This window comes from Centroberyx affinis, unplaced genomic scaffold (genome assembly GCF_046629955.1).
Source record: "Centroberyx affinis isolate AG114_WGS23_722 - 3 ecotype Tasmania unplaced genomic scaffold, CSIRO-AGI_Caff_v1 ptg002945l_1, whole genome shotgun sequence".
Classification (NCBI taxonomy): Eukaryota; Metazoa; Chordata; class Actinopteri; order Beryciformes; family Berycidae; genus Centroberyx; species Centroberyx affinis.
In genome coordinates, this window is record NW_027281062.1 from 16,078 (window position 1) to 39,196 (window position 23,119).

General features: G+C 40.1%; 2 protein-coding genes across 2 annotated transcripts; one reads left to right on the top strand and one right to left on the bottom strand.

The window, feature by feature from the left end:
- Positions 1 to 746: 746 nt before the first annotated feature.
- On the top strand, positions 747 to 13,923 carry LOC139658661 (endoplasmic reticulum junction formation protein lunapark-B-like). The gene is made up of 16 exons (XM_071536811.1): positions 747 to 834; positions 1,756 to 1,828; positions 2,739 to 2,780; positions 3,725 to 3,775; positions 3,870 to 4,006; positions 4,370 to 4,428; positions 4,923 to 4,963; positions 5,354 to 5,437; positions 5,739 to 5,790; positions 6,297 to 6,413; positions 6,549 to 6,659; positions 7,145 to 7,250; positions 8,130 to 8,200; positions 9,063 to 9,233; positions 10,988 to 11,068; positions 12,463 to 13,923. The coding sequence occupies exons 2-16, from the start codon at positions 1,802 to 1,804 to the stop codon at positions 12,678 to 12,680; spliced, it is 1,368 nt and encodes a 455-aa protein (XP_071392912.1). The 5' UTR covers positions 747 to 834; positions 1,756 to 1,801; the 3' UTR covers positions 12,681 to 13,923.
- A 4,256-nt stretch (positions 13,924 to 18,179) lies between these two features.
- ciao2b (cytosolic iron-sulfur assembly component 2B) lies at positions 18,180 to 22,442 on the bottom strand. Its single transcript, XM_071536813.1, has 5 exons — positions 22,162 to 22,442; positions 20,254 to 20,333; positions 19,776 to 19,901; positions 19,399 to 19,444; positions 18,180 to 18,733 (listed from the first exon to the last, which is right to left on the bottom strand). The coding sequence occupies exons 1-5, from the start codon at positions 22,286 to 22,288 to the stop codon at positions 18,633 to 18,635; spliced, it is 480 nt and encodes a 159-aa protein (XP_071392914.1). The 5' UTR covers positions 22,289 to 22,442; the 3' UTR covers positions 18,180 to 18,632.
- Between the last annotated feature and the right edge of the window lie 677 nt (positions 22,443 to 23,119).

Here is a 23,119-nt window from a genome sequence, read left to right on the forward strand (position 1 = left end):
ATATCAAAATAGCTGCTTTTTATTTGGCATATTGTATTGCACCAGTGCCAGAGAAAACTGACTGTTTTTTTTTTATTTTGCAGCTGTTTCTATTTTAAATGAAATTGTCTTACTGCAGCAGGAGATGCAGAAAGAAACATTTCCCTGTACTGTGAACCAAACAGAAAGCACCTGGCATGAGTAGACCTACTTCCAGTTTGGTTCATATTACAGTTTTCTTATTTATTATTATTATTATTATTATTATTCTATTTTTCTATTTAAAGTCAAATGCATTTCCTCTATGATAAAAGTAGGCCTACATAACTGAAAATTAAGTGCATCACTGTGCCTCAACTCATGTGACTCCTCCAAGGTTTAAGCGTGAATGGCAATTTGTTTTCTGTGGTGACCTACCCCTAAGGCATCTTTCCTTTCTTGATTCCTTCCTTCCTTCCTTGATTCCATCCTTCTTTCCTTCCTTGATTCCTTCCTTCCTTCCTTGATTCCATCCTTCCTTCCTTCCTTCCCCATCATGTTAAGCACTCTTAACATGATGAAAGCTGAGAGTCATAATCATGCTGAAACCACTTTCAGTGAGTTCAAGGCCGATGAGAAGCGTAGGCTAAATCATTGCGAGAATCCATCCAGAAACCAAAAAAAGACTACAACGCAAAGGATTCTGGGCAATAAAAGCAGCCTTTGCTCCTGGGAAACGTCATCACGCCGCGCCAGCTCCTCGCTTGGCAGTTGACGTCAGCTCAGATCACTGAGCAGAAAGCAAAACTCTTGTTTCTCTCCATGCTTACCTGACTGAATAACGGGCTAGCTGGCTGTCAGAAACACAGAAACAATGTAAGTATTTTATTTATTTGGGTAAGCGTATGTGAAAATGCTGGTGTGGCCTATTTTGAGTTTGCTAACGTCAACGTTACCCACAGTTTGCTTGCTATCGTTACGTTAGTAACGTTACTGTGATGTAACGGCCAGATAGGTCAGTTAATTTACCTTTATCTAAACGTCTGGTAACTTTGATTTCACAAACGGCCATGGGTTTTGTTGAATTCTGACCGACGCTATTTGCAACGTTAATGCAAAATTGATGCCAAATAAGGCAGATTGTTATTCAATGCTAGCTAGCCGCGTTTTGAAAGCCAATGTTTTGATGCAGCAGCTAAGCTAAGTAGCTAACGACTGTAGCTTCTAATGTTAGCTAATGTTAGCACAACTTGTTTTGCCTGCAGACCACAGTGGCTGGAATATCCCAAAGTTAACCAGACTATTTTATCCCCCCTGACGTCACTCTTTTTAATAGAAACACACAGACTTGTGCACTAATCTCTAGCTGGCTGGTCACAGACAGATATGACAATAATGACTCTTATGACTCTTATGTCTCTTATGTCTTATGTTGAATTGTAATGGCTGTAGATCAGTGTTTGCCCCCCACACACACACACACGCACACATACACACATAGCCATAAGTAAATAGTTACCTAGTAAATCCACAGGAACAACAGTACTCATTGTATCCAGTAATTCTATAGGCAGCTTGCTAAATCCCATGCTGATGTAAGTGTTGTGTAAAAGTAGTGGCAAGGCTTATATGCATCGTTTAACATGAACATAAATTGCGTAACAGCAAGGATTATGTACTCTGTTTACCTGAAACATTCTGTATTGTAGGCCTAATATGTGTTATGCTATCAAACAACCTGCAGCAGTGATGGTGAGGTTTATGTATTTTGTTTAACAGAGGATTTCTGTGTCGTAGTGAACCAAAGGGAGCAGAGGAGCGGGGACGCCTGTGACTTGCAGATATGGGGGCGGTCATCTCCCGCTGGAGGGTAAGTGGGTGTTAGACAGGGAGAGGGTGAAGTCGATGATGTAGTCCAAAAATGTGCCCAGTTTATGTTTGTCTTTGATTGCTCTGTGTTCCTCTTATGTGAGCAAAGTAGGGCTGGGCGATATGGTTGAAATCAATATCATGATAATCATAAGGATTTAAAATGATTTTTTAAGGAGTTTTTAAGTGAAATTTGCTTGTCATCATCAATTTAGACAGCAGAAATGTGTGTCACAATATCAAAATATCTTCATATCGTCACGATATGATTCCACTGAAAGATGATAAACGATAATATTGAATTATCGCCCAGCCCTAGAGCAGAGCACTGGCATGAGAAATCAGTGTGATAGTAGTTAAGACACCGAACCCCGCACCCTGGCTGGAAGAAATTCAAATACTATTTTAAGGCGTACTGGAGAAGTCACAAGGGGAGAGAGAGAGAGAAATAGAGAGGGCAACCCTTGTCCTTTGTGTTCATTTGATTTTAGGACAGACAGAGAGAGGCAGAGCTAGAAAGAGAGGGATACATACATATACCTGTAGAGAAAAGTGTGATTGATGATAAACCTGTATTTATCTCTCAGACTGACAGACAGATGGACAAATGCCGGGCCGGTCTCCCACTTAAAATCTCGGCCTGTCTAAGCCTGTAGCACCACCTTTGCATTTGGTTACTTCGAGTTTATGAGAGATTTTGTTGTTTACCAGCAACTCCACTGCCTCCTTTTGATAAGTCAGTAGTAAACATACATCTACAGGAACATTGTTGTTTGTTTACTGATAAACCAATCAGTTCTGAATGTGTTTGCTATGATAGTGAGGAGTGCACATTGTTCTGATGAACCTAGGATTAAAGATAAGTCTCTGTCTCTCTTCCCCTCTTTTGCTGATTTTCATCCTCTATCTAGACAAAGCCAACCACGGTTGAGCAGTTGGAGAACATAGACAAGGTATACACACACACACACACACACACACACACACACACACACACACACACACACACACACACACACACACGTATTTGTATCACTGTGCTTGTGATGACCCTTGATTAACTACTTTGCTTCCTTAACCCCTAACTCTAACCTTGAAGGAGAATACCGGTATCACTTAGAGTTATAGCCCATTTACTTCTGTCTATGACTAGTTTTTCTAATTTCTAATTTCCCCCAAGCATTTTCTTTTTTAAAATACAAACTGTACGTAAATCTAGCTTGAAATTAACTGGTGTCCTGGCTAACAAAGAAATAAATACACAAGAAGTTTGTAAGGCAACATGTTTTTGAGGGATTATTTCTTGGCAGAGACTTCCATTTCTTCCTGTGGGTGTCAGATGATTGACAGGAAGCAGAGCGTCGCCTAATGCAGTACTGATATGAAAACACTCAACTCAGCACAGTGAAATACGGATAAAACAAAAACTCGGACAAAACCAAATTAAGGCTTTGTGTGTACTGTGATGGATTATATAAGAAGAAGTTCTACCTAATGACTGTGTGCAGACATTACCAGGAATAATGTAAAAAAGAGAGACAACCTAGACAATTGGCCCAAAAAAATCTAAACGGTATTATCCTTTAACCCTCACCATAACAGGCCTAACAAAAAAATGTATTGCTATTCAGAAGGTAATAGAAAATTACCAAAAAGACACTGCTGCCTGCTCATTTTTGCATATTCATTGAGAACCTGCTGCAGAACCACTAGGTGGCTCCATCATCACAGTGTAAAGTCATAGCCTTCCAACAGGACAGTGAATGGAGTAAAGAATTATAATAACATTTGTGATCTGAACAACACAATCTGAATCAAAGACACTCAGTCAGTGTGAACAAGCTGAAATACAGTATCATGTTCTTTTAACCTTTTAACCTCCCTGTTTCCTTTGTAGGAGATCAAAGAGCTGGAGGAGTTTAGAACCAAAAACCAACGCCTGCTAAAGGTAAAGTGGACAAAACACTGAAGGCATACGATGACATTGAATTGTAGTTTTTCCTCACCTGTGTGTGTGTGTGTGTGTGTGTGTGTTTCACCAGCTGTGGGTGGGCCGGTTGCTTCTCTACTCGTCAGTCCTGTACCTGCTGACCTGTCTGACCGTCTACTGTCTCTACCTGCCTGAACAATGGAGCCAGAGAATATTCATGGCCTTGCCTTTCTTCATATTCCCTGTAGTGTGAGTGTCCATAAAGTTTTCCAAGATCAATCACAACCGTCGCTAAAACACAGATATGTATGTCTAAATCTGCCACACAGCAGCTTAGATATGTCTACTTAAAATAGTCATTTTGATACACAGCCCTAGTATGCAATGTATGTATTATTTCATTTTATTTAGGCATTTTCCATGCATTTAATGAGCTGTACACCAAGCAAAGACAGACTTCCATTGTGCTTGTTTGTGTTAATAGACAATAAAAGTTTGAATCTGAAGCTGATGACACTGTACAACTGCATCCTCTTTCTCTCTCTCTCTCTCTCCCTCTCTTACTCTTTCTCTCTCTCACCCTATCACCACTCTTTTCTTTCTCTCCACCAGTGTGTGGTTCACCAGGAAGCTGTTGATTTTCCTCTTCTCCAAACGCACTGAGAGAAACAGTAAGTCTGTCTCTTCTTCCTGTCTTTCAGTCAGTGTCTGTGTTCATCTGTCCATCCAGCTAACACATTACCCACCCTCTTCAGACTTTTGGTAATTTTGTTACTTACCAACTGACATTTTAGCTGTGCACTATAATGGTAGTAATTTGTTTACCTCCACTTCCCACTTCAGACTTACCATCTCACTACATTGTAGTTACGTGCTCTGACAGTAAATATCCAACATTACCATTCAGTCATTAGATTACCATCTGGCGTTATGAGCCAGGTGTTCAGGTATTACTACCTGAGATAAATCCAACTAAATTATATACTAAATATACCAGTTCCCACAATACATTTGGCAGGATAGGAGATAAACCGAAGTCATTTTTGAAGAGAAACAGTTGTCCAGAATTGAGTTGAATAGATCTGAATTAAACGGAGCAGAAGTGAATGGAAATGAAATTGAATTAAGCTGAAGTTGTCTCTCTCTCCCTGTTTTTTTCTTTTAGATGATAAACTAGAAGATTTGAAAGCTTCCAAAAGAAAGATTGTAAGTAACTCCTTCTGGTTGAGAATGTAATGTTTCTCTTTCTGACTTGTTTACAGGAGAGTTTGGGCGTCATCCGCTTTAGGAGTGAGACCGTTGTTCCATTCCTAACCCAAATTTTACTTTTTTTTGTAATATATATTTTTTTTAAGTAGTAATTCTTGCTACAACAAATTGTCAATTGCCACACATTTCATCACAGCTATCTCCTGTCATTTTCATTTTTCAGTTTCATGTCCATGTAAGCCTAGAAAACTAAGCCTAAAAACTATTTTCTAGTATACTCCTATGTAGTGTGTGTTCTCAACATGCAAGGTTTCTTTAACACTAGATGGATTCTGTAATGCTCCTTAGCGTTTTAACGTTTAAAGTTGTCCTGGTCTGTGTTTCCAGCTGGAGGAAGTGATGGAGACGGAGACGTACAAGAATGCCAAACTCATCCTGGAACGCTTCGATCCAGAGGCGAAGAAGAAAGCTGTGAGTCTGGTTGTTTGTTTGTTTGTTTTTCTCTATGTTCAACCAGTGTAAGCATTTTGATGTGTCTCTTTGTCATGTGATCAGTGTACAACAAAATTGAATCATGTTTTGAAGTTTTAATGTAACAGTAAGTTGAGTTCAAGTGAGTAAGAGTAAAAGTATGGTCCTTATTTATTGGTGACAAGAAATTTTATCTTTATTTCTTTATTTTATTATTTTTATACATTTTTTATTTATTTTGTCTGCCTGTTGTGTTGTTTGATTTTTGTTGATGTTGTTGATGATTGTTGTTGTTGTGTAGGAGCTGGAGTCAACCCCAGTGCGTCCCCAGATGACTCCCAGGCCGGGACAAGGTACACACACTTGATTTAATGAGTAACAGGACACACAGTTACAACAGGGACAGTAGGGATAACTGTTGTCTTGTTTCCTCTCCTCTCCCCTTCTTCCTCTCCTCTCCTCTCCCCTTCCTCCTCTCCTCTCCTCTCCTCTCCTCTCCTCTCCTCTTCTTCCTCTCCTCTCCCCTTCTTCCTCTCCTCTCCCCTTCCTCCTCTCCTCTCCTCTCCCCTTCTTCCTCTCCTCTCCTCTCCTCTCCCCTTCTTCCTCTCCTCTCCCCTTCCTCCTCTCCTCTCCTCTCCCCTTCTTCCTCTCCTCTCCTCTCCTCTCCCCTTCTTCCTCTCCTCTCCTCTCCCCTTCTTCCTCTCCTCTCCCCTTCCTCCTCTCCTCTCCTCTCTCCTCTCTCCTCTCCTCTCCTCTCCTCTCCTCTCCCCTTCCTCCTCTCCTCTCCTCTCCCCTTCTTCCTCTCCTCTCCCCTTCCTCCTCTCCTCTCCTCTCCTCTCCTCTCCTCTCCTCTCCTCAGAGCTTCGGCAGAGGGGGGTGGTGATGAGACCCATGCCGATGGGAACCCCGGCCGGGATGGCAATGACCCCCCCACCTGGAGCGCGCCCCCCAATGGGACCAGGAGGCACACCTGGGGGTAAGGGGACACATGCAGATGCACATTTAAAGTGTTGTGCTGGATCCACACAGATGGACCCATGACATGATGACTGTCCACTGTCTCTCTCTCTCTCTCTCTGTCTGTCTGTGTCCCCTCCTGCTCTCCCTCCAGGTCCCACTCCTCTCTCGGCTCCAGGAGGGCCACCAGAAAGATCGGCTCTGGCTGCCTCTGTCCTCCAGGGGGCGTTACCCAGAACCCCCTGCTCCCCTATTCCAGGTGTCGGTAGGTTGTTAATGCCTTTGGTGTGAACGTTTTGTATGTGTGCATGAATAAAGAAACAGATGCAGTCATTCTGCTGTAGCTTGTTCCTGGGTTTTGGGTTTTTGGTTTGCAGGTCCCAAGTGCCTGAATTTAGCACTTTCAATCAGAATGAATAATGCATTAACCGTAATAGATGAACACAAGAGTCAATCCCAGCTCCACTTGTGTAGTCCAAGACTGCGGCACACTGCGAAAGCCGGTGAAATATGGCCTGTTGCCCAATTATGAAACATTAAATCATGTAAGGCAATGTAATAAAGGCAAAACTGCAGTTCAAATCTGCATATTATACCTACATTTTAAAAATGCAAAATGCAAACCAAGGTGATTAATGCACTAAGTTACAGTTTTGTGCATGAATGTGTGTCCGGCTCCCTGTGTGTCTCATGCATTCTTGTGTATGTGTGTGTGTATAATGCTCACTTAGTGTGTGCACTGTTTTGCAGGTATGCACCCTCCAGGTCCGCCCTTAGCGAGACCCGTTCTTCCCAAAGACAGAGGAGCAGTAGACCGAGTCATAGAGTACCTGGTAGGAGATGGACCGCAGAACAGGTGAACAGTTGCTGTAATGGCCCTTTCTAAATCAGGGTTTTCTCTGCGTATTCAATCTTTAGGAGGTCCGTTAAATGGTTTTTACTGTCCACTCAAAAGAAAAATTCAAACCGTCTATGTGTTTTCCCTGCACAAGACTTCTAAATGAATTCCACAGTTATGTTGTTTCTTTAATTGGGGCTTTCAAATGGTCTGGATGTTTGTTTGTTTGTTTGTTTTTTGCATGGATGCCATGCTTTACCCAAAGATGGAGATGAAGTAGAGGAAACAAGTTCAAGAAAGATTTTTTTTTTTATCCTTTAGACAAAGGACTCAGATTTTTCAAAGAGCAGTGCAACTCACCATTAGGACAGTGATTGTAATGTTGATTGTGTATCTTATCTCACACATATCCACTGGAAATTACCTTGTACAACTTTTTTGGTTTAACGGTTACTGAGGTTTTGAGAATGAATACGACAACCAAGTGATCATCCGGATGAGGACCCCTTGTTGTGTTCAATGAAATCAGATGAAAAGTTAACATCGCCTAAAGCCTCAGTGATGGATAATGTTGGAAAAATATAGTTTCCATGTCATTGATTTGATTTATGCAATAGTGAATAGGGTCTTAGAGGAGTTTTATGTTACTTTATGTTAATTATTAATTTGGTTGTACTGTCTGACATTCAAGACAGAATTACCTACAAAACTGATGCAGGATAAATGCAGGAATGCTTGAAGGTGAACTTCCACAATCAATATTACTTTAACAGCTAATGAACTAAAGGCCAGCAAAAAAAAAATTGAGCTGACTTTATCAGTGAAATGTCCATTTTTAAATCATGCTAATGTGTCTCTTTTTGATGCCCTTTCCTTCTCTCTCTCTATTCTCTCTAGATATGCACTAATCTGCCAGCAGTGTTTTTCTCATAACGGCATGGCTCTGAAAGAAGAGTTTGAGTATCTAGGTAAGAATAAACACACTAGGGCATATACTGAGAAAGTCCCATGGTATCTGATTGGAGAAAAAATTGTATAATGGAAGTTCTTTTTCCAAAATCAGTACACTATTTTGCAGCGTTTCATCGTATGTACTTTTTTTTAAGATTCTCACTCATGAATGTAAATCCTTGTGAATTGTGTTTATTTGTACACAAATTAAGTTTGCCTTAGATTACACCATAAAATTTGTAGAAGATCCACAAACTGTGTCCTGCTGGAAACACTTTTTGTGAGCCCTCTTTGAGAGAATGGCTATTTGAAGGACGTGAAATCTAAATATTGTACTGTAATTATTACTTTTTAAACAACTTTATAGTGTTTATTTAAAGTGTTCTTTTTTAATGTTGATGTAGGTTATATTTAGGTTATACTTTGCCAATTTATTTAAAACGATTTAAAATGATTTATCTATTCATCGATCAATCGATTGAATGCTGCTATGGTATCATCTTGGAAAATAAACCTTGATACCTGGAAAAATGTTGGTATCATAACAACCATAATACACATACACACACACACACACACACACACTCAGACACAGCATGATCTCTCTCTCCAACTCTCAATATAAATGTAATTTTGAGTGAGTTGATTAAAAAGGTTTGGTGCTGTCTGTCTTAACCGTGGTGTGCATTCAAAATATTCACCCATTGAAGCTTAAAACTCAGTCTTCATCACATTTTGTAAAATGATAAATAAAATCTCTCCTTTTTACAAGATGTAGCTAATCGTTTCCCCCCCCAGTCTGTCTCACTTTCTCTCTCTCTCTCTCTCTCTCTCTCTCTCTGTTTCTCTCTTCCTCACTCTCTATCTCTCTCTCCCCAGCGTTCCGTTGTGCATATTGCTACTTCCTGAACCCGGCCAGGAAGACACGCCCCCAGGCTCCCAGGCTTCCAGAGTTTAGCTACGAGAGGAGGCTGCGATCAGACTCACCGTCCCCCGGACCCGCACCACGATCTGGGACTGACACCGAGGAGAGCGCACCCCCCTCTGGAGGTACTGAAACACACACCCGAATACAAAGGCGTGCACACACTGGACGTAGTCAAGACCACTTGGTTTGAAACAAAGATAGACCAAGACCGGGTCAAATCAAGTCTGAGTCGAGCCCAAGTCTAATGCTGAAGGGACTAGAGTCCTAATTAACACCAGTACTAAAACTCAACTAAATCCAATGCCAAAATTGTGAGTAAAGCTGTGTTTTAATGATAATAACACACACTGCTCAGAAAGAAACAGAGAGAGTGAATCTAATGATTTCAAGTCTCTGAGGGCTGATTCAGAGACAAGATGGGAACTTTGAAAATGTGGTTGCAAGACTTGACTTGAGACTAAGACTGAACTTGGAGTCTACCACACACACACTCTCACACAAACACACACACACACACACACACAGAGTTTTGTGTGTCTCTATGTAACTTACTCCATGTCCTAACCACCTGTGTCAAATGCTTCTTCGTACAGTGCTCCATTTGACCTTTTTCATTTGTTTGTGTTTGATTCTTTTCCCATCTTTAATGACGCCAGCCTTTATCTTTTATAGTTGTTAGTGAGCGAGAGCGTTAAGAGTCAGCAGAGGTAAAACCACCATCCTCTTTTGGTCACTCACAATACCACTGGCATGGACTAGAGGCGACCAAAAATAAAAATACATCTCTTAGTATCGTAAAGCGTATTAAGAGTGGAAACTGGATGTATGATCAGGTCGACCAGGTCTTAGCTAGCAAGCCCATGAACATTAGAGCTAGCAATTTAATTGACTAGCACAAGCAAATGACAAAAGAGCATTAGTCTGGGTAAGAAACAACTCGGGGGTGTTTCCAAAAATTATTTTATTTATTACCAAAAAAATCATCAAATGCTGCATAATTTTTTACTGGATGAAATAACATTTTCCTAGAAGACTTTGTCCCTTGTATGCAGCTAGGAATCGTATTGCTAGGACACCCAAAATGTAAATGACATGGTTCTTGTTAGGTGCAGACAAGTTTCTTGTTAGTTGTAGTTGCGTTATGTTGCATTTAAAATGTAATGCAACAGAGCAACACACACAATGCAACTAGCAAGCAAGCCATTCAACGGAACATTCAACCAAAGAGCATGAATCTGTCTGCCACATTTGAACTAAAATTGGAGACTCTTGTTACTGCTGGAGATATCCTCAAAGTTCTTATGTCAATAAATCTGTAAGAGTAACTTTTTGAAAACAAATATCTTTGCTTGCTCCCTTTTGGGGTCACAGCAGACATTTTGCAGCAGGGTGTCATACTGGTTCCCCCTGAAAATCTAGTGTCCTGTCCTGTGAGCAAGACACTTGTAAGTCACTCTTGATAGTATCATCAGCTGAATGCCTAAAATGTAAATGTAAAAAATGTTTTCCATGTTATCTTTGCCTTTAGGAAACAAGGAAACATGGGAAATTAGTTTTGAGCGATTTGATGGGTAGAATAATAGAATCCCAAATGTCTCCACTAATGAGAGAGTGTCTCCAAAAGGGGGTTTAGAAATATTCATGTGAGATGTTGACTGTCATTGCATATTAATTAGTAAAAAAATAAGTAATAAACAGTAATGGGATGTACCTCGTCGCCTCGAGGGTTGAAGTATTACAGTCCTAGCAGTTGTAATTTCTACTGCTCTCAGACAATGAAAACATTATTTCTACAGCACATTTCCTCTGTAGGACATCTGAGAAATACTCATCCTTACCATGACAACTGGGGTTAACAGTGTGATTCTGCCTCTAGCCAAGGCTCCGGCTCCGTGGAGTTCGGTCCACAGTTTCCTGACCCAGCAGAACCCTCAGAAAGATCCTCTGCAGAACCCAGGTTCCCCAACCCCTCCTCTCCCTGCATTGTCTCATTTGGTTTAATTTAAACTTATTTGATACACTTGATTATCCCCCAAATGTGTAAATTTTCTTTGCTGTAGAATCAATAACATCATAGATTGCGGCCCAAATTGCTGCCCCTAATCTAACTAACTAAACAACATTGTGTTTCTGCAATTGTGTCCACACCAGACCTGGGTCAAATAGTGTTTGCAAATACATTTTATGGGTTCTATTATACTACTTAGGGCAATACAATGTGCCCCATACAGTTTAGACAATCACAGGAACTATTTGAAAATCAGTTTAGTGTACTTGTTGAATGCTGTGTTTGACAACTTATCTGATACTAACCGAATTGTCCTGATGCGGTTCAACCTCACCCATCTGGTGCTGCATGAATTTGAAAACTAATTAAAAACAATTATTTGACCCAGGTCTACAGTGAGTGTACAAAATATTAGGACCACCTTCCTCATACCCATTTTGCACAGTTCATGTCTCAGTTGTTTTCTTAACCTGTCTCTTTCCCGACACCTACATGACGTCATCACTGAAGTCGATTTAAAGGTGAAATCAATAAGGGATCAGAGCTTTCACCTGGTCAGATTACTTAATGGAAGAAAAAAAAAAAACAAGTGTTCCTAATATTTCGTACACTATGTGTAATTTATTTGTCTGGTCAACCGGTCTGCCTTTCGCCACAATCTGGCTTTATGATCATTTAATATATGATGGCATGAATCTTACAGTGTGGGATTGATGGTGCATATGAGTGTGAATCTGTTTTTATTTTTAGATCTAAAGTGATGCATGCTAATCATTATTATTAACCGTTATTAAGTCATAATTATTCTAAAAATGTAATAGATCATATTCTGATTCAGTGTCTGTAACTGATGTGAGACCAGAGCCTCTGGAGTTGATTTTGGTGCTGAAAGGTGTTCAAAAAAAGCTGGACAGAATTTGACCATGGAGACACTTTTCAGTTCGACTGAGCCTCCTGAGGCTGTGAGACCGGATGGGAGGAGGGAGGAGGTGTTGAAGGATGTTACAGCAGCCTCAACCTTCTCTACTCCTCCCAGCTGCTGTTCCATCTACTGTTGGTCACAACTTCACCTGACTTTAACCTTAGCAAAGGGAATGCTGCTGATTTACTGTAATTTATCATTGATTTTAACTCTCCACAACCAATCATACAGTATGTGTTTTACTGTCAGCTCTTCACAACTATTCATATTATCTCTCTCTTCCTCTCTCTCTCTCTCTCTTTCTCTCTCGCTCTCTCTCTCTCTCTTCACCTCCCCTCCCTCTGACTGTCTCTTTTGTTTTTTTGTTTTTTTTTCACTTCTTTCCTGCATGTCCCGGTTAATACATATCTCTTCTCTTCAGATGAGAGAGAGATGGGGGAAGAGGAGGGGCCTAGTAAGGAGGTGGAGAGCGAGAGCCAATCAGAGGAGACGCAGCAGCAGCAGCAGCAGCAGCAGCAGGAGGAAGGAGGAGAAGAAGAAGAAGAAGTGGTTCAGAAAGAGGAAGAGGAGGAGGCAGAGCAAGTTGACAGCGCCCCGCCTGAGACAGAATCTCAGCCGTCAGAGTCACAGCGAGACTAGAGGAGGAGCAGGAAGGATGTCGCTCAGTTCGAGAAAAGGTTTTGACACACAACAGGCCATGATAGACTGGTGACATTTTAAGGCAATGAAGATGGAAAACTATTGCGACCAACAGTATTTTTCATGATACCTTTCTTACTTGCAGTCCACAATGTTATCTGCATTTTGTCTCAGTTTCTCCTTATTCCACAACCTCACAGTTTTGTCAACTAATCGTCCTTTTACTGTCAAATGAATTGCAACTGACGTTTCCCCAAACCTTGGGCTGAACTACATGGATGCTCTATTATTGCCACAACATGTATAGAGGAATGGGCGCGTGGTGTCAGACAAATTTAGGCAAAGATCTAATGAGGCGTGCTTGAATTATCTGATCTCACAGATGACTTGTTCAACTTCTGGTGATATTTAAGTGTGTGGCAAGATCGATCAAGTGCACCTTAGATTCTTCTATCTGCTTGAAACCTTCTGTCTGATATATTTGTGCCCAAATTTAACAGCAATTAATTCAGTGATTGCAGAGGTCACAGACAAAAAGCCCATCATACCTAGACAATGCACATAGACTGGGATGGGGGTTGATAAATGACACAAATTCATGAGGAGCAAAAGGATAATGTTGGTCGCATTTGTTGGTAAAACTGTCCATCTGTATTGCCTCGAAATATTGCCAAGGTATCGTGGCCTCAGCAGTTTCATTGATTGTATGATTGGGAAGGTCACAGACTGAAAATTGTGGTTTTAATCACAAGACTCTGTTTCTGGATAGAGTAGTTTGCTGCTGATAATGCCCTATATGTGGTTTTAGTACTGACATAGTTTAATATTCTATGATTAAACACATAATGTTCTTTTAGTATTTAAGTAGTTGGGTGCTGTATGATTTATTAATAGTGTTAACTCCGCTGATGGTTTTAGATACTCTACTCCTTGGTTCACAAAGGGTTTGTCCTGAGATGCAGCAAAGAATTTTTATTTTATGCAAATTTGCCTCCATTTTCCTATTCCCATTATCCTATTTTCAATCCCACCCATAAACTCTTAGCCTGATGATGATGATGATAAATCCAAGTCAGATACCTTGTCAGATACACTGACAGTGTATCTGACAAACAGTGTATCGGAATACATTTGACTCCAAAACTGAACACACATCTCAGGATTTGACATGACAGAGCGAGGAGCGTGTGTTGTTGGGGAGGTGTGACACACAGTATGACCAGTCTGAAGATTTGTGTGTGTGTGTGTGATTCGGGTGGGATGGTGTGTATGTGTGTGTGTGGAGGGATTGGGGAGGAATGTGTTCAGTTCTCCACAACCATCCGGATCTAAACATGTTTGTTGTGGTGATTTCTTTTATTAATTCCCAGTTTTTTTTTCCCTTGCTTTTTTTTTTCTCCAATGGATCAAAATGCGCAATTGTAATTCACTATTTAATTGCTTTGCTCTCCATTCCTCCCTGGTCTGTTGTGTGTGTGAGTGACTCCAGGTGTAGTGAGGCTCAGACTGTGTTCAGTTCAGCATGGCGACAAAGCAGGTCAACTAGACTTTTTATTGAAATGACACTTTGCATCTTGTTTTCAATCTTCTTTGTCACAGAGAACTGAACACACTCTGATACCTGAGCCTCGCTGCATCTCAGTTACTCACACACAGCAGAACAGGGAGGAATGGAGAGTGAAACAAATAGTGAGATAAGAAGTGTGCATTTTGTTGCATTTAAAAATGAGAAGGCAAAAAACAGGAATCGATAATTGGAATCAATAATGCAGCCATGTTTTGATCTGGTCGGTCCTGGAAACATTGGAACCGGCTCCTCGACGGAACCGGGTCTCGGTTCCCAGTTGTACGTTTTTATTCATGTGCACATTATTCAGATATGAAGATGCATATAAACAGCATATCCCTTAGCTGCGATATGAGCTGTTACCCAGACTACTGTGTGCATGTGAGCACAGTTAATGTTCTCCTTTCTAGTTGCACTCAGATCTGCTCAGAGCAGAGGTACTATAGTTGTAGACCAAAATAGAGGAATAGACCGAAGTGTAGACCATTACTTAGCCATGAGATCAAAACAATTTCCAGTAGGGGAGAGCAGGGAGAAAACTAACTAAACTGAGAAAGTCCGTTCACTGACTGATATTGACCACAGTTGCCTTCATTTCCTCTTTGTTGATGAGGAAAGTTGGCTGTAGCTGAACTTGTGGAAGGCAACTCCTATTAGCAGCCAATTATTATTAGTAGTAATGTTATGTTCCCCGCCTATTACAGCAAAACCATTGATGCTACAGCAGCCAGAGAGTCGGTTCAAACCGGCCATGGGACAGTGACACAGCAGCGTGGTGTCTAGTGATTTGAACACAGAGGGACACTCATTCCTTTCTGACAGTGGGATGTCTTTCATTTTCAGAACACACAGATTGACACCGAATGTGCATTTGCAGATTGAACGGCAAAATAGTATTTTAGTATCATTTTACTTCTGTCCCTGCTCTCCCCGTTGTCTGACTGGATAGAAGGAACGCCCTGATCCATCAGGTCTGTAAGGTCACTCAGAATTTAAAGGGGGAACTTGATCTGTTGGTTTTCTTCACCAAGTCCCTGTCACTGTACTGTGTGGGAAAAATGAAATTGTTAGCAATATAAGGATCTTTCACCGAAACCAATAGGTACTGCCAGCCCAGGCTAACTCAGGCTAATTAGCTTGGGGCTAGCAGTATACAATAGTTTTGATGACAAATGCTAACAATGTAGCATTGCATTAACTAAACCACTAATGTAGAAACCTTTTCATCACAATGTGACAAATGGCAGGTGAAGAAAAAGAACAGACTGAAGCAAAAACTGCCCAGGTTCTCTCTTTATCTGGTTATTGCCAATCCCAGTCCCAGATAGGAACGTCATTTGCCAAATGCACTGATGTTTTATCTGTTCCTGACTTCATTTGCACTGAGTTTCTGTTTGTATTTATTTGGCTAGCTTGCGTTTTAAACTGTTGTTAAGATATCGCTGCGCTGCTTGGTTTTAAACATTCAGAAGCGTAATCTGAAATTGCCAAGGAGCTGTCACAACTATTCAAAGTATGGTATGGGGTCCATATACAGTGTGTTGGGCTAAATATCAGAGAGAAGATCCACCATAAAATTGAGAATGGACACCATGACCTAAACTTTAAAATGGCAGCCATTTTACTATTCTAGTTGGGTTTCCTAGAGCCTCATTAGCCTTCAGGACTCTGCTTTGCAGACTAGTGTGTTTTTAAATGTTTTAATGTATTTCTTTCTCTCTGTGTTTAAATTGTTAAGTTGTTTCTTCATGTGTACAGTTACAGTAGGAACCTGGTGCCGTCTTCCTGTGTGCCTTGGCTGCTGCTATTATATGAATGTGTTTACAATCTAGTAGGGCCGTAGAACTAATAGAACAGAATTAGATAAGCAACATCAAATTGAGGAAATTCATTGCTCATGGGACTGGCATCAGAGTTCGTTTTAAGAATTGCTTTTATTCCATCATTAAACAGAGCAAAAAGAAGGAAGATCACGTTTCAAGTGAACTTGTCTGTATGCGAACTGTTGTAACACCTGTGATGTGCGGCTGCTCCCAGGCAGGGCGGAGGGGGCAAGGCATGTCAGTGGGATTCCCATCCAAAAACTAAATTTGACTAAGCCAGATCTAAAAATCTATTTTGTATTTTTGTGAGCCTGTCATGTCAGTTGTGTTTACTTGTATATATTTGGCCACCTTCAGTGTCAAGACATTAAAATGTTAAGAACTCAACTTGGTGGCATGAAGAAACTAGTATCAACACTAGACAGTTTGCTGTACCCAGCAGGCCTCCTGATTTAACGTGTGCATCTAATGATTGTCGACTTCCTTGTAACATTGCAGCAACCTGGAATCCTTAGTGAAGCACAGGCCCAAAAGTCAGGTCCAGGAAACTGGATCTGTACACTTTGGAGTCCATTTTATGAACTGACAGAACTGAAAGTCACCTGACTGCACCACTTGTCCACAGGTTAAAAGTATAGCTTGACATTTTGAATTTTGGGCTGTTATTTTCCTTCACCAGGAATGTTTTCAAATGTTGTTTCAAAATTTTAATTGAAATGCAAAATATTAGCAATGGACAGTGGTAGCTAGCTGCAAGCTTGCTTATTAGCTTGTAGTTAGCCGTATGCTAACAGTGTTAGCTGAAGGACAAATGCTGAAGCTTTTTTCCCCATAATGCAATGAAAATTCAACATGGGAAGCTGTCACTTTAATATTTAGAACCTGCAGATCCTCTCATACACTGCCACATGTAATAGGATACCTGTTTATTTTGTATTTGTAGCTTGATTTGTTTTGCTTTGCCAAGTACGTTAGGTACCACTTGTCTGCCAACGCTGGTTGTCATGAGTGTGAGCATGGCACGCCTAATAAAGTTTTTAACATCAAAACAAATTCTTGTCCTTGTGGTTCTTGAATGCTGTGGATGTCAGCCTCCAATATAGAACCTCCTTGGTCTCCTTTTCCTCTCAAGTGTGACATGTGACATAATGTTAAAATACGATTTCAGCTTTGTGTCCCAGTCAGAAACAATACAATATATAAAGTGTATATAAAGCCCTTTTAATGAAAGAAGTGGTATATTTTCAGGGAAATGTGATCTACATAGTGCACAGTCATGAGTAGATTATAGGCCTGTGTGTAACAACGTTGAACAATGGTGAATGAAATTTGACCTCAACATAAACATAAAGTGTACAAAACAACCTCACTGATAAACACCAATATGTCGAAATATTGCACCAGTAAAACTCACTGGGAGTGAGATTCACTTTGTGGGTATTTATTTTTCTTCATATTGTCAACATCTTAAACCTCTGCCTGAGAAAAGGTCACTTTTGGATCTGTATGTAATATTATCTGTATTTCATAATTTGAATCTCTCTCTTAACTTTAAATCAACAAAGGCAGTGTCATTAAAAATTATACATATTGTTGTCCTGCTTATAGACTCCCATCAAATCCACACATTTTAGATCTGATGAAATACATTTTCTTTCATTTTTCTTGGCCTGTCATGATCTTTGCTGTGTCGACTACTTCATGTTTGGTGGTCTCCTCTGTCAAAAGACTGTAAAATAGTAATAACTGACACCTAAACATGCCATGTGTATGTAATCATTTATTTATCATTTACATTACTAACTTGCATATTTTCAGTGAAATACTATAAGCATGAATATAATACACAGGGGACGGTTGTTACTGCAGCAGCTCAGACTAAGTTGAGTCTCAACATTATAATAATGTGCAGCATTGCATGTGATGTTACAACACAGATGTCACTCAAGAAAACAGGCATCACACTTCACATGATGAAAACCATCCTCCTCCTCTTCTTCTGGGTGTTTTATATTGTCTGATTACCATTCCAAACCAAAACATTCTGTATGCAGAACCTTATGGGCAGAGTTCCTCAACTTTTTTTTTTTTTTTTTTTTTAAACTTCCCCCCCCCCCAAATTCCACGGATGGATGAGTAATTTCTCTCCTCGTCCAAACTGGTCAGTGCAATTATAATCAACTTTTATGAACAATTATTTTCTGGCTGCATAAAAATTTGACCCTGTGTGATCCTGACTTGTCTTCTTGGGAGAAAGTCCACCAATGGCAGCTGTCCGCAACTTCCTGCTTGAATGGTGATTGGTTGAAACCGAGGAAGTCGGCGGTGTTTGGCTGGTCCGACAGCTTGGCAGAAAGACAGATCTCCATTGTAACAGAAGGGGTGAAAGATGAGGGAAAGGCATTGGTTGAAGCAGTGTGACTCACAGCTGATTGGCTGCTCAGGCGCCCCTGGTGGACAGGCATTGGTTGAAGCAGTGTGACTCACAGCTGATTGGCTGCTCAGGTGCTCCTGGTGGACAGGCATTGGTTGAAGCAGTGTGACTCACAGCTGATTGGCTGCTCAGGCGGTCCTGGTGGACAGGCATTGGTTGACCACCTCCAGAAGCTGAGAGTTCTCCAGAGCTGCTGCCACTCGCTCTTTATCTGCCAGCTGCTTGTTCACTGGACACACAGCAAAACAAATCGTTATACAATATATTGAACTAGTATGTAAAGTGATATAACGCAATACAACCATATTTAGAGAGAGAGATACAGGGAAAGAAACAAGAAATGGGCTGGAAAATGTATATTATATGACATGTAACACAATCTAAAATGTATATATTGCTATATTTGCAATTTTCTCGATTTTGTCCCATGTACATGTAAAGCTCCCAAACTATTAACTTCTCAATTTAGTGTTTTGCAAATATTAATTTTTTTGCAAACCAAAGATGACTTATGACGATGGCGTCCTTTCCAATGGTACCAATAATGTTATTTCACATTTATTTTTATTCCAAAATGAGACATCTACCATTTGAGAAAAATGTAGTCATTTCTAACTGTTAGCAGGAAACAGAAGTGCTTGACTGACAAAATGATAACAGACTGGACACTGAAATTCGGCACTATATACCCTTTTTGAAAACAAGCTCTTCATATTCAACAATAAACAGTAACTGTATAACGAGTAGATCAGGAAAGCATGTCAGCCACATGGTTAAAGGCATCTGGATTTTCATAAGATGCTTGTCTAAATAGTAAATATTATACTGAATATACTGTATAACTACATAATATCCCATCATGCCTGCTCTCTCTTTGTGGTATTTTTTTTTTACCTGCATCCTCTGAGGCATGAGTCCCCGGAGTGATCTGGACATCAATCTGAGGAGAGACATAAAAACAAACCGCACTCAGGTACAAAGTATCCCAAAACACACAAAATAAATGTTCTCGTTGCAGCAATCAGAGGATGAAAGGAATGATCTGACAGTTAATGCTTTTCAGTACAAGTTGTGGGTATTCATTTCTATTTTACAGCATTTTTTTTTTACTTGTTTTTATCCAGGGAAAGATTCACATGTTTTTTTTTTTTTACAGTGACAATCCTTATCTGCCTTGCTCAAAGGCACCAGCTGTCAGAGTTTCTCATTCACTTCCGCTGCACACACACACACACACACACACACACACACACACACACACACAGACATACTTTGAATCTGTCTGGCAAGGAGCGAAGCAGCTTGACTTTGATTGACAGGCCGATGAGCGTTGCCATGCTACAGTGCGGGATGGTGGGCGTGAACTGTATATCCACCGTGCTCGCTACATCATCCACCTGAGAGAGAGAGGGAGAGAGACAGAAGAGAGAGAGGGAGAGAGTGGAGAGAGAGAGGGAGGGAGAGGGAGAGAGAGAAAAGAGAGAGAGGGGGGAGAGAGAGAAAAGAGGGAGAGAGAGAGACGAGAGAGAGGGAGAGAGAGAGAGAAAAGAGAGAGAGGAGAGAGAAGAGAGAGAGAGAGTGTGAGAGTGAAGTTTGAGATAACTATTGTTTCCCAAAATGGGCATTATATAATCGTTTTGAAAACAAACTCATATCAAACATATTCAACAATAAACAGTAACTTTATAATGAATATGCATGTCAGCCACATGATGTCACACTGACCATCACACTACCACACAGACTTACTTTGACTCGGACCTGCTCCACCACATTGAGTTCCTCCAGAGACAGAGGGTGTTCAGGGTCGTTGATGGATCTGATCAGATGTAACTCTGGTTAAAGACTTTAAGACAAAAGTAAGCTCTGCCTCTATTGTGCTGCACTCCACTGTAATCATATCATCATATATATTATTTCTATGTAAAACAGCCAACAAATAAAAGAAGCAGCCTGAGTGGATTTGGAGATTTGAGCTGACATCACATTGCATCAGACAGTTTTGTGTAACATGAGGTCACTACTGAAGTTACTTAACATGAATATTAGGGCTGGGCGATAATCATGATAATCATAAGGATTTTTCCCGATATCAATATATATCACGATATGGTTCATGTATATATGTATTCAAAATCACGTTAAATAATCAAATGAATGTTCATCTCATTGAACTGAATGGTAATGTTAGGTGTGGTGTCAAACAAAACTGAAATTTTCAAATAATATTCCTACCATACCTCATTATATGAGAGTTTTTAAGTCAAATGTGCTTGTCATCATCAGTTTAGACAGCAGAAATGTGTGTCAAGATATCAAAATATCTTCATATCATCATGATATGATTCCACTGAAAGACGATAAACGATAATATTGAATTATCGCCCAGCCCTACTGCCTCTATTGTGCTCCACTATACTGTAATCATATCATCATATTATTATATCTATGTAAAACAGCCAACAAATAAAAGAAGCAGCCTGAGTGGATTTGGAGGTTTGAGCTGACATCACATTGCATCAGCCTGTTTTGAGTAACATGAGGTCACTGCTGAAGTTACTTAACATCATGAATATCATAATTCACCAACTTAATCTCAATTCAATAACAACTCATCCGCTACTGAATATGCCTGATTGAATATAGCAAACTTGTTCCCAGTAACATGTAGTGTAATGAATTACCAACTTATGTAATGTTCCAATTAGGGCTGAACAATTAATCGAAATTTTATCGAAATCGCAATATGGCCTACTGCAATTTTCAAATCGCAGGAGGCGCAATATTTGTTAAAGGCGAAATGCGTGTCAAAATACCATTTTAAATTAAATATTGTCGTGCTGCAGAGATGTCCTGGCCTACACATCATATTCTACAGGCTTAAGAAAACATCTTTGTTTGGTACAGATCCCCGCAAAAATCACACCATAATCATTTTAATACGTTTTTCAATGAAAATGAGAATAATGATGTAAAAATTAGCATTCCCTCTAATATCGCAAATCGTATCGCAATTGCAATATCAGTCAAAATAATCGCAATTTCAAAATCGTTCAGCCCTAGTTCCAATCAAAAATGTAGTCACATCTTATAAATACCAGACTGAAGTTGTACTACTACTACTAACTATCCCACCACCATCCTACGATTGGTTTTTTATCATAATTACTCGTCATTCTCTCATTTTAGAGGAGAAATGGCAGAAAACTTCACCATTTTGATTTTTAAAAAAAAGGATGGCAAAAACATTGGACATGGACGCTATTTGTTTTCCCTGGTAAAACACAGCAGAGGTGAGTTAGAGTTAGCTGATGTTTGAAGGTAAGATATGATGCAACCGCCTGTAACGGAAAAGCAATGACAAGTGGTAAAGAAATACTGTTCCCAGAATGGCTCTGCTAGAAAGTAATAACTTTTGACATGAGAAATTTGTAGTTAACTTCACTGAGTATCAAGCACACCGCTACCGCCAACTGACAGGTCCATGAAAACCATGAGCAATGTTTTTATAACGGCAAGCCTGATTCTGCACATGGCTTCCGTCCTGAGAACAGGTGAACAGACATCTAGTTTTTTAACAAGCTCATATGTAACGTTACCATTTGGCAGATTTAAACACAGTATGAACCAGAACGACTCAACATAATAAAAGGATATCGAAAATCTCCCTGTCGTCGATGGGATCATGAACGTCTTCATCCTCGTCGGTCGCTGTCAGCAGCCTCTCGCCGGACCGTTGGAAGATCAGAGGGTTGGCGTTCTCCAGCTGCGTTCCCCCCGACATTTTGAAACGTTATTGTAAAAACTGAATCAATTTATTTGTTTTTTTTTTACTGCATACACTGCCCAATGGACTGGTACCGAGTTGAAGTGACAGTAGCCTACATACACTGCGCAATGGCATATATAATCCGAGTGTTACCAAAACAACCCACCGCTTCCTGAAATATAACGGAAAGCGGTGCAGTCCAAAAAAGCGACGCGAACAAGTTAATGCCAGGCTGTGATTCCAAGTTTGTCCAGCAGGTGGCAGAAACTTCCTATATATCCACTCGACAACAACAACAGCAGCAACAACAACAAGTTTGGGTAGGCACCCTGCAGCAGTGGTGGAAAGTAACTAAGTACATTTACTCAAGTACTGTACTTAAGTACAATTTTGAGGTACTTGAGTATTTCCATTTTATGCTACTCTGTACTTACACTCCACTACATTTTAGAGGGAAATATTGTACTTTTTACTCCATTACATTTATTTCACAGCTATAGTTACTAGTTACTTTTCAGATCAATATTTTATATTTAAAACATTTGATCATCTTTATAAAATAACTATAAAATAGCATTGTTATAGATTAGACTACCCAAAAGTATTGCTAAATTGTTAAGATTAGCTTCACGTTGACAACTTTTAAATGCTGCTTACATGTATGTCAATAAATCAGTATTAATATTCCAATAATTTATGAAAAATATAACTCTCTAAATGGGGACAGTTTGCATAATGAGTACATTTTGCTGCCAATACTTATGTAGGCTACTTTTACTTAAGTAAGACACAGGCCTCACAACGGCTCAAACATTGTTTTATAACAAGCAGTTGCAATCAAAAAGC

Bases quoted from the DNA above. Each gene is read 5' to 3' on its own strand.
- LOC139658661 (XM_071536811.1), top strand. From the start codon at position 1,802: ATGGGGGCGGTCATCTCCCGCTGGAGG. The intron at 2,781-3,724 runs GTATACACACAC...TTTCCTTTGTAG, and splicing joins AGTTGGAGAACATAGACAAG to GAGATCAAAGAGCTGGAGGA. The intron at 5,791-6,296 runs GTACACACACTT...TCCTCTCCTCAG, and splicing joins GACTCCCAGGCCGGGACAAG to AGCTTCGGCAGAGGGGGGTG.
- ciao2b (XM_071536813.1), bottom strand. From the start codon at position 22,288: ATGTCGGGGGGAACGCAGCTGGAGAACGCCAACCCTCTGATCTTCCAA. The intron at 20,334-22,161 runs ATATCCTTTTAT...AACCAGAGTTAC, and splicing joins CGACGACAGGGAGATTTTCG to ATCTGATCAGATCCATCAAC. The intron at 18,734-19,398 runs GTAAAAAAAAAA...CTGTGTGTCCAG, and splicing joins TCATGCCTCAGAGGATGCAG to TGAACAAGCAGCTGGCAGAT.